This window comes from Abrus precatorius, unplaced genomic scaffold, assembly GCF_003935025.1.
Source record: "Abrus precatorius isolate BTA unplaced genomic scaffold, Abrus_2018 Scaffold2, whole genome shotgun sequence".
Lineage (NCBI taxonomy): Eukaryota > Viridiplantae > Streptophyta > Magnoliopsida > Fabales > Fabaceae > Abrus > Abrus precatorius.
In genome coordinates, this window is record NW_020874362.1 from 26,845,857 (window position 1) to 26,857,975 (window position 12,119).

Sequence of the window (12,119 nt, forward strand, 5' to 3'; positions counted from 1 at the left end):
CAAATTTGTTGGAAAAATATTCAGCCTGTAAACAGCAAGACAAAAGGGACACAATCATTTTAAATTTGAAAAAGATAAGATTGTTGAACTTTTACATGGCTAATTCTTTGCAAGTTCAAGTTAAGATTTTTCTTTTAATAAAAATGTCAATTGAAATTATGCTTTTAATAAGAATTTTTCGGGGACTTACAAGATACCAGCTATTAACACACGTGTGGATTACAATCCTTTTACCTTAAATTCATTATTTGAAGTTTTTTTTTTTCTTAATCAGTTTCGCATGAATACATATTTAAAAAAACCGAATAAAGAAACATAAAATTCATTATTACATATAAATTCCAAACGAAGGTTCTTATCATAATATCACAGAGCTTGCTTTAACAAACAAAATTTCATGATACCAAATCACTAATAATCCCAAAAGAAAGGTTGATCCTATAGCAGAAGCGGCAAAGTCTACCTTAAATTTCCAGTCCCTGCATCAGAGTTTTGAAGAGTATCCATCATTGCTCAATAGAGTTCTCCTTCCTTGTGAGTTTTAATTACACAGTCTGCAGTTGGATAGGAGACACAGGTAAGCAGAAAGCCTTCCTTCAATTGATTGTCATCAAGGAATGACCCATCAGACTGATCCACTGAACCAGAAACAATCTTCCCAGCACAGGTAGAGCATGCTCCGGCTCGGCATGAGTAAGGAAGTTCAACTCCAGCATTCTCTGCTGCGTCTAAGATGTAAGTGTCGTCAGAGGCTTCAAACTCATTCTCTTGACCATCTGGGCCAATCAGCTTAACCTTGTAAGATGCCATGGCAGTGACTCTAAATGAAGAAGATGACTTCAAGCCGAATGATCTGGAAACACTCTTCACAGACCCGAAAGAAGCAGGGCACTTCACTATGGTAGCAAAATTGGATTGATTTTTGCTTGCAGTTTGAACCATGCATTGAGGGGAAACCTTGGCAGTTGACAAGGTTGCCATGATTAGCCTGAAAATAAATCAACACAGGAAAATTAACCATTTACAGAATAAGTGGTTGTATATTACGAAGGACAGTAAGAGTTAGCATAGGTTTTACATATAATGAATAAAAAATTGAGACTTAAAACCAATTGGATTCAGTTAAAATTCTAGAAGACTAATATTGCTAGGCAAATACATTCATCAAATAGCAGTACCCTTCCGAAGAAACTGAAAGAATAACATTACCTTGATTATAATTATAGAAAGGGCAAATATTGCAAATGAATGTATTTCACCAAGCGTATAACCAGTAAGCACCATATCTAATATTGTTGTTTCTGATCAAAACGTGGTATAAAAATATGATGCAGATGTCCAAAAAGTAATGTGCAATCAACTATCTTTGATATCCACAACAATTTTTAATATTTTTATCTTGCATCATTGCGTTGATAAAAATGTCTTAATAACAACATTGCAAGAGTCAAGACAACATTTTGAAAAGTCAGATAATTCATTCATATTATTTAATGTCATTCAATTACAATGTAGTAGCCGCAATTCAACATGCACAAAATGATTGAAATGAAGAATAATATTGACACTTCTCTTTGCTTAGTTCTTTCTTAATGCCAAGACCCCTTTACTAGTGAACTTTCAATCATCGTCAGCTAGGCCAGGGATAATGCTCGCAGTTGACAATATTAAAGTTGCTGGCTTCAAAGATTACAAAACCAGAGAAGGAAACCATAGAACTATAGCAACTATGTTAAAGGTAGGTAGATATGCAAGTAAAAGAGTTTTAATCCTAAAGAAAATTGTAAAATAGACTTTGAATGAATTTATGCCACAAAAATTTACAAAAAATGGAACCAATTCCATTTCTGTTCTATAAAAGGCTCTTGATTTATGGAGCGCTATGAGAAGAAGCAAGATGGTAGCTCTCTGCTCTTCACTCGATGCTCCAATTCACAACAAAAACAACCTAACAAAATGGCCTCATTATGTGCTCAAAGCCAATTAATTATTCTCAAACACTTTCCCAAAGCATAAACACTTTCACAACAATTCTAGAGAGTAAAGACAGACTCTGAAACTTTTGAAGCAGCACTCAATTGCATCAACAAATAATAAAATAAATAAGGTCAACACAGAACATAAAGTTTGTTTCTTTTCATTAAAAACCTCCAAATCAGATGAAAATCCTGGCCAAAAAACAGTGCTTACACACAAAATAAATAAACAAATTCAAATCAAAAGAAAAACATGCATAATCATTTACACTAGCATGTTTCATCCTGCAGTCACATCAAACCCCAACCCCCATCAAAGGGGTTTAAAAAAAAAAGTTTTTCTTTTGTTGTTATTATGTTCTCTTAAATAATAAACGAATAACAATCGAGACAACGAGGAATAGTTGAAGCTGAAGATGCTGTTTAACACAAAAGTGATAAGATACATGTGTTGTTGGTAAGAGAAAAGAAAAAAGCTGACGAAGGTTTGATGAAAAGGGTCAATTAAAATGGAGAATCAAACATCAATAGTAAACAGAACTGATTGAAGAGAGAGAGAGAGAAGGGCTTACAGAGAAGAGAGATGGTGGTGATGGAAGCGGAGAAAACGAAGCGATTGAAGAGAGAGATATAGAGAAAAATGGGGTTTGGGGTTTATTAAGTTGAAAGTTGAGTGTATATGGCACTCCACAGATCCACTAGTCGCCGCCCACAGTTCCTACGCACCCGCCATTCTTTTTTTTTTTTTTTTTGCTAATTAATTTTAAAAAATATTTAATGCAAGGGAGTCTTAATTAAAAAATAAAAAGTAATTATTTTATTAAATTTATAATATTTAATATTATTAATGTATTAAATTTTATAATATTATTATTTTTAATAAAATTTATATAATAAATCTATAAATATTTATTTAAAATGTTAAATTATATTTTAATTCTGTTAAATAATAATAATATTAATATTTTAACAACTAAAATACGTATATATTTATTATTATTATTATTATTATTATTATTAGAGGGGCTAAAGAACCTAAAACAATAACAAATTACAAAAAAAAATTAGAATTTTTTACCTAAATAAAATAAAAATGATTAGATATTACGTATATACATTAAAATAAAATTTTTTATACAAATATTTTGATTTGAATTACATAAAAATTGATTATAATCGTTTTTACAGCTTAACAAGGAAGTCGATTATAATTGACTTCTGCTCTACAAAAGAGTTAATTATAATCAATTTTTGTATTAGTTAAATCCTGTCTTAGGTGTATTTTTAGAGTTTGAATTATGATTTATGTATACTTAAGTTATATAATTTTTTTTAATTTCTTATCTAAATTAAAAAAAATTTAATTAAATTTGTTAATATTTTTGTATAATAATTTTATAAATTATTAAATGATATCAATGTAAAAATAATATTTTAAAAGACATAAAATTTAAATTTTAAATTGTATAAAATTTAAATTTGAAAGTACATGAAATTAAAATTCTAAAATAGTTTTATTCTTATCAAAATATTAAAATTAATGAATTTTATCAACTAATCTTGATAAAATTTTATTAAAAAATATTTATTATATTTTTCTATCTTTAATATAATACAATTAATTGCTATGTTCTAGTTGAAAATACGTATAATACAGTAAGTTATTTTTTTTAATAAAATTTATTTTTGAACCTCTTAATGTTTATAAAAGTGGAGTTTTTATGTAATGATTATGGTTTTGGTGTAGTGGGATTGGGAGGTTTTCATTTGGAATTCTCGAACAATACTAATTTTGAGAAAGGAAGGTGTAGGAGAACAAAAAATGCCATCGTTCAATGAAGTCTATGGAAAGCCAATCAAGCATAGTAACAATAACACCATAGTGCCCCCGGAAGCACTCTATCTAACAGCCTAACCTTTGCACAAACTAACTTAAGAATATGCACCCTTTTGCATCTAATACTTTTGTATCTAACAACATAAACAGATCAGTAATTGAGTAAGCAAAGAAAAAAAATAATTTTTTTACTTTATTTATGAAGTATCCTGGTATCTATTTCACAAATCTCTCAAATTTAGATAACATGCAAATTTTGTGTTTATCTTCTTTTCATTGGGTTTAAGAGTGTAAGAACAGAACCAAAACTCTTCTAATTAGGTATATATTTGTTGTAGTTCATATTTTAAATATGTATATCAGTTATATTTTTTTTAAAATTAAAGTTGATTATAATCAACTTCTTTGTATAAATTATAATTGACTTTTTTGTATAATTGAAGTCGATTATAATCGACTTCTTCATTATGTTGCAAAAAAAAATGATTTAAATTAAATTTTTTTAATTAAAGTCGATTATAATTAATTTCTTTGTATAACTAAAATTGATTATAATCGATAACAATTTAAATTGACTTATATATTAATGTTGAAGTCAATTTTAATTAACATAATATTGATTTTATTTATTTATATAAAAAACCCAAAATCTTAGATGCCTGGATATTAAAAATTTCAAGATAGACAAAATAAAGTAAAGATGAAGGGTCTCTTTAGAATAAGAAAAGTACAAACACTCTTTTTAAACTTAATTTAGTTAATTTATCAATACATTATTTAGTTTCTCTTTATATATATATAATCAAATTTAATTAATTTAACACATTTTAACACATTTTTTTTAAGCACCTCCAAAAATAAGTGAAACTAAAACTAAATATTTAGAATTAAAAAAATAACATCTGTATATTCAAGCAATGAGTAATTTTACTCCAAAAATAAGTTAAAATATGGTCTTTTATACGAGTTTTGGAAGGTAATTAAAATTGTCCCTTTACAAAAAAATTTATAGTATATATTTATTATTAAATATGTAAATTAATTGATAAAAATTAATGTAATTTTATATAATTTTAAATTTGAGTTTCAATGAATATAATATTATTAAATGTTTAAAAGATACCACTTTGCATTAATTTGGTTTAATTTGAATATTTAACATAATTATTTTTTAAAAACTCAAACACCAAATTAAAAATAGATTTAGTTTAAATTACTGAATTGAACTAAAAATATATATTATTTTATTTTGAATGTTTATTTTTACATATTATTTATTACATGAACTGTTACCTAAATTTCATATTACTATAAATTACTAAAGGTTTTAATTATTCAACAATTCTAAATAGAAATAAATTTAATTGCAAGATTTATATTATTTTAATCAATATATAGCTATTTTTATAATTATAATTGTATATATTTCATTAATTTTCTTTCAAAAATAATTAAAAAAATAAGAGGATTAAATCATGATATTTTAATTAAAGGAACATAAAACTCATAGAGAAAGAGATACAGTGAAACAGAGGAGAAAACTTGTATGTCATATTTCATTACAGGAAATGTATCAGCTTTTATAGCTAGACAGCTAATAGCATACAAAAAAAAAAAACAGAATAGCCTATTTTTTTGGCTTACTTTCTAACACACCTCCCTAAGCCAAAAACATTTTCATACAAACAACTCCAATAGATTCTCTCAGGCACTTAAACCTTTCATATTTCAAAGCTTTTGTAAAGATATCTGCAAGCTGAAATTCTGACTTGCAAAAATCAACATTCAGCTTTCCTTGATTAACTTGATCACGCAAGAAATGAAACCGAGTTTCAATATGCTTGCTTTTACCGTGACAGATTGGATTCTTAGCCAAATCAATGGCAGATTTGTTGTCTACCATAAGTGTTGTCTTTGACTTCAATTTAATCTTCAATTCATTCATCAACTTCTCCAGCCATGCTGCTTGACATGCTGCTTCAGCAGCAGCAGTATATTCCGCTTCACAAGATGAAAGAGCAACTACAGGCTCTTTTTTAGAACTCCAGCTGATTGGAGCTCCTTCAATAAAGAAAATGTAACCAGCTATACTTTTTCTATCACCTTTATCACCACACCAATCTGAGTCCGAGAAACCAATTAGCTTCATATCCTCATGGTTAGTGTTCTTGGAAAACAGAATTCCAAACTCAGTCGTTCCACGTAAATACCTCAAGATCCTTTTTGCAGCAGTCATATGTGATTGCTTGGGTTCTTGCATGAACCTACTTATTAACCCAACACTGTGATTCAAGTCAGGCCTGGTATGACACAAATATCTCAAGCTTCCAACCATCTTTCTATAGACTGCTGGATCAACAGGTTCTTCAGCAGCATTTTGCTCAAGATGCAGACCAATTGCTGATGGTGTACCTGCAGGATTGCTCTGCAGCATGTTGAATCTCTTGAGCAAATCAGATGCGTATTTGGTCTGATGCATAACGATTCCAAACTTGGTTTGTACAAACTCAATACCCAAGAAGTAACTCAATCTTCCAAGGTCGCTCATTTCAAACTCAGATAACATCTGAGATTTAAACTCATTTATCAATTCCTCACTGCTTCCTGTCACGAGTAAGTCATCCACATACAAGCAGATTATCAGTTTTTCTTCTAGCTTGTTATGTATCACAGTCTTAATATAAAGTCCAAACTCAGATACACACTTTAGAAACCCCACTTGACACAAGAATTCATCTATTCTCTTATTCCAAGCTCTTGGAGCTTGTTTTAGGCCATATAAGGCCTTCTTGAGTTTATACACCTTGTGCTCATGCTTCTCCTTCTTGAATCCCTGAGGCTGCAGAACATAAACATCTTCCTCAAGAAATCCATTTAGAAACGCAGATTTGACGTCTAGCTGATGCATGCTCCAACCTTCTCGGTTAGCCATTGACACTACTAAACGAACTGTTTCAATACGTGCCACAGGGGCAAAAACTTCTCCATAATCCACCCCTTCTCGTTGCAAGTATCCTTTTGCAACTAAACGAGCTTTGTGTCTCACTATCTCACCTTTCAGATTCACTTTTGTCTTGTAAACCCACTTCAACTCAATTGGTTTCTTATCAGCTGGCATATCCACTAATTCCCAGGTGTTGTTCTTCTCTATTGATCTGATTTCTTCCTCCATAGCACTCCACCATCTTCTGTCTTTCTTTGCCTCTTCAAACGTGAGAGGTTCAGCCTCCGCAACAAGAGCAAAGTGAATCAGATTGCCTTCGGTGGAGACCAAAGAATCATGTCCAAGATCATAATCTTGGAGATGTGTTGGTTGCTGCCTGATACGAGATGAACGCCTCACCTCCTGATCACTGCATTCTTCCTCATTTGATTCTGACTCATCAACAAGTAACATTTTTTACTGTGCTTTATCGGGCACGGGCTGCTCCCAGTTCCATTCTGCTGTTTCATCAATAACAACATCTCTACTAATACTTACTTGTCTAGTCTTTGGATCAAAAAGCCTGTAACCTCCAGTTGAATGATACCCCACTAACACTTGTGGTATACCTTTATCATCCAACTTCTGCCTCTGTTGATCAGGTACACGTTTCCAGCATAGAGATCCGAAAATTTTGAGGTGTGTTACGCTTGGTTTTACACTTGTCCAAGCTTCCTCAGGTGTCAACTCCTTCAGTCTCTTAGTGGGACACCTATTCATCACATAGGAAGCGGTGCTGACAGCTTCACCCCATAGGTATTGAGGCAGATTTTTGGTACGTAGCATGCACCTTACCATATTTAACAAACTTCTATTCTTCCTTTCAGTGCAGCCATTGTGTTGGGGTGTATACGGTGGTGTGACTTGATGTTCCAACCCTTCTTCCTCACAGAATTTCATGAAGTTATTGGAGACATACTCTCCACCTCCATCCGTTCGTAGCACCTTCAGCCTCATTCCACTCTGCTTCTCAACAAGTCTCTTGAATTTTCGAAAAACATCAAACACCTCACTTTTTCTTTTGATAGGATAAACCCAAATTTTTCTTGTGGCATCATCAATGAAAGTGCAAAAATACTTGTTACCTCCAGGTGTCTCAACTTGGATGGGACCACACACATCAGAATAAACAAGTCCCAATTTCTCACTATTTTTCAGAGATACTGCATTGCTGAAACTCATACGAGTTTGCTTGCACTGCACACACTCCCTGCACACCTCTTCTGGAATGCTGATTTTAGGAAGTCCAGAAACAATTTGATTTTTTCCTAGCTGATGTAAATCTCTGAAGTTTAAATGACAGAATCGCTGATGCCATACCCATTCAATTTTCCCCTCTGAGGCAGAGAAACACTGATGCTTCATCGTCTTCATTGCAATCTGAAAAGTCTGATTCTGTGACAATTTAGCTTGTATCACAGCCCTCTTGTTTTGATCAAAAACACTAAAATTGTTATCCTCCATCTTCATTGTAAAACCTTTCTCAAGAAGCTGCCCAAGACTCATCAAATTAGTCTTCAAACCAGGCACATATAGCACATTTTCAACCACAATTTCTCTTCCATCAAGATCCCGTAGCACAACTCTTCCAACGCCTTCTGCTGTCAGACTGCTATTATCAGCAAACCTGATTTTTCCATGTGATGGTGTTTCTTGAATTTTTACAAACCAATCCTTTCTCCCGATCATATGAGTTGAACATCCTGAATCAAGATACCAAGAAGATTCATCATTGCTTACTGCATCAGTTTGTGCCATCAATGTTACAGCTTCAGAATCGGACGTCTCTTCTTCTTTAGCAAGATGTGCTTGACTCTTCTTACCCTTCACTCCATTACCATTTTGACATTCACGAGCAAAATGCCCCATCTTTTGGCACTTATAACACCTCACCTTTTTTTTATCAAACCTCCATTCTTTCTTTTCATCACCAGACGAAGTTTCTTCTTGATTGCCTTCCTTGGATTCACCTGCTAACTTCAACTTTCCCTTATCAGTCACATATTTTCTGTCTGTCTTCTGGCCAAAATTTTTACTCTTGTTTTTATAGCCAGTTCTTGCCTGAAGAGGCAATTCTTGAACTTTTTTCCTTTCATTTATTCTACACTCATGAGCTTCGAGCGAATGCTGCAGGTCTTCTAAATCCATTGAATCAAGATCACGTGTTTCTTCAATTGTAACCACTAAGTGATCAAATCGGTCAGGTAAAGTTCTTAATATCTTGTCAACCACTGATTGATCTGTGATAGTATCCTTGCATGCCCGCATGGCATTAACAAGTTCCTGAACTTTGTCAAAATATTCTGCAATAGACTCATTTTCCTCCATCATTAGAAGCTCAAATTTTCTTCTCAGCGTATGCAGTCTCACCTTCTTATTCTTGTCATCATCTCCATATGTCTTGACAAGAATCTCCCATGCTTCTTTGGCAGTTGTTGCCCTCGATATCTTGTTAAAGATTCTCGGACTTACACATTGATACAGTAGAAACCTGGCTTTACTATCAAGTTTCTGCTGATTCTTGTAATTCTTTCTCTCTTCTTCACTAGCTTTCTTCCCAAGATCTTCAAGACCACCCATTATCACATCTGAGACATCTTGAAATCCAAATATGGCCATCATCTTGATTCGCCAATCATCAAACATCTTCCCATCGAAAACGGGTAGAGCCCCTTGGATAATACTACCATTTCCAGCCATCCTCCTGTCTTCTGATGAAAGAATCTTCACAGGATCTTCAAACTATGCTTAATTCCCAATACACACGATCTTGAAGAATCAAGACAGTCTTCAACACACTTTACAACCCTTCTAATTCTATCACCACTTTTTCACAGGCCACTTTACACGAACCTTGCTCTAGATACCATAAAGGAACATAAAACTCATAGAGAAAGAGATACAGTGAAACAGAGGAGAAAACTTGTATGTCATATTTCATTACAGGAAATGTATCAGCTTTTATAGCTAGACAGCTAATGGCATACAACAGAAAAAAAACAGAATAGCCTATTTTTTTGGCTTACTTTCTAACATTAATTAGGATAGAATAATGTTTTATATTAATTAAATTTTTTAATCAACGTGATTTAATTGTAAACATCAATAATTTATAATAGGGTCTATACAAGAAGAGCACTTCCGTTTGTTGGTTATTAGTCGGGTCGAAGTCGTCAAATTAAGTTCTAAATTAGTGGATGCTGACAGAGGGTATGACAATGCAAGGAAGAGACTCAGAAAAAATTAATAAATATATGTTATTAATTAATTTATTTTTTAAAATAAAAATTTGAGAAAAATAAAAAATAAGAGTATAAAAAATAGGATAAAAATAGACCAAAAATATTATTTGGGTGAGAGAAAAAATCACCAATTATTTATAATTAACATATATAAATAATTGATTCAAATTTTTTTATAATATAACTTTTAGTAAAAATTATTTTTAAATATTAAATATTTAATATTATGTAAAGTTCATTAATTATTAAAACAAATAGATCATATAAAAATATTGTATATGTCGCTCCACAAATCCACTTGTCCTGCTCACGTTTCGAAGTACCCACCGTTATTTTCTTAACATTTTTTTTTATATATAAATTTTGCCAATTAATAAATAACTGATTATTCATGCATATTTAAGTGAGTGTTAATTAAAAAAATATTTTTATTAAAATTTATAATATTTAGTGTTATTAATACATTGATTTTTGTAATGTTTTTTAATAAAAAATTATTATATATAAATTATTATCATATATTTTTATATATATTAAAGATATGTTAAATTGTATTATTGATTTTTTTAAATAAAAATATTTAATAATTTAACAACTAACATATCAATGCATTTTTTATTAATTATTTAATTATAAATTTATTTTAATAAATTTTTGTAAGGGACATTTACGAGTTGATTTTATTCAGGTTTAAATAAAATAAAATTTAAACAAATCAAATTTAATTGAATTAGATTGGTTCGATTTAGTTTAGTTATTTTTAAATTAATTCAAAAAATGATTTGATTAACTTATTTTTAAACTACATATATTATTTATTCAAGTTAATTTTTTTAAATTAGATAAAATCCTCTTTAAATATTTAATATAATTAATTTTTTAAGACTCAAATTCAGAACTATAAATTATATTAAAATAACTATAGATCAGTTGATTCACATGTTTAACAGTAATATAATTCATATTAGATTAATTTATTTTAAGTTATTTAATTAAATTAAAATATAATTTTTTTATTTTATACATATTATTTTTTGTATGAACTGTTACTTAAATTTTATATTATTATAAATAAGAAAGGTTTTAATTCTTCAACAATATTAAATAGAATAAATCTATTACAAGAGTTCTATTATTTTTAATCAATATATATATATATGTGTGTGTGTGTTTATAATTTGATATATTTCACTAATTTCTTTTAAAAGAAGTATTAAAAAAAGATAGGATTAAATGAGGATATTTTAATTAATATAAAATAATATTTTATATTAATTAATTTTTTTAATCAATGTGCATTAATTGTAAACATCAATAATTTATAGAATTAATATATGCACATTATTAAATGCTTTAGAATTTTTAAAAGTGAAATATTGAGGAAAAATATAAAGAAATAGAAAATAAGAGTATGAAATTAGGATAAAAATAGAGTGAAAAGTATGTATTTTTTGGATGATAAAAAATAGGAGATAAAAAAAATTATGCTCCTATTATTTAGACGAGTGAAAAATAAGGTGAAAAATTTATATTAAATTATATTATAATTTTTTTGCTAATAAATATTATTTTAAAAATTTAATATATATAAAATGATAATTAATATAGAAGTAAATTAACGGAAAAACACCCATTGACCCACATTAGCACTCCCCCATTGATTTCATCACTTTATTGTAACAAAATTCATGGCATGGTAATAGAAAGGTGATTTTATTTTTGTGGGACCCTTTTTTCTTTCTTTTTATTAGAAAACAAATCATTTAAATAAACAAGTGAAAATCACACTTTCCCTTTTAAATAGTCTTTCCATTTTCTTTTCTTACCAAATCATTGATTCTAAACAAAGTGTAAGTGTTCGATAGGTTTGTTATTTATACATTTCGGCACACATTTTGAGATATATATAGAAGGCCTGTAATTATTTGTGGGCTCGTGGCACTGATCAAGAACCTGTTTGCTATGATTAATGCAATAAAAACAATTAAACAAAGTGTAACAAGATTTATAAAAAAGTATGTATAAAAATAAAATAACTTGTATTTAATAGGATCGACTATTCACACAAGCACAATGCCTGT

The 12,119-nt window shown here is 29.9% G+C and overlaps 1 protein-coding gene across 1 annotated transcript; it reads right to left on the minus strand.

Moving 5' to 3' along the window:
* Positions 1 to 339: 339 nt before the first annotated feature.
* LOC113858360 (ferredoxin) lies at positions 340 to 2,614 on the minus strand. The gene is made up of 2 exons (XM_027490976.1): positions 2,549 to 2,614; positions 340 to 988 (listed from the first exon to the last, which is right to left on the minus strand). Exon 2 carries the CDS (start codon positions 979 to 981, stop codon positions 514 to 516), a length of 468 nt encoding a protein of 155 aa, XP_027346777.1. The 5' UTR covers positions 982 to 988; positions 2,549 to 2,614; the 3' UTR covers positions 340 to 513.
* Positions 2,615 to 12,119: the final 9,505 nt, after the last annotated feature.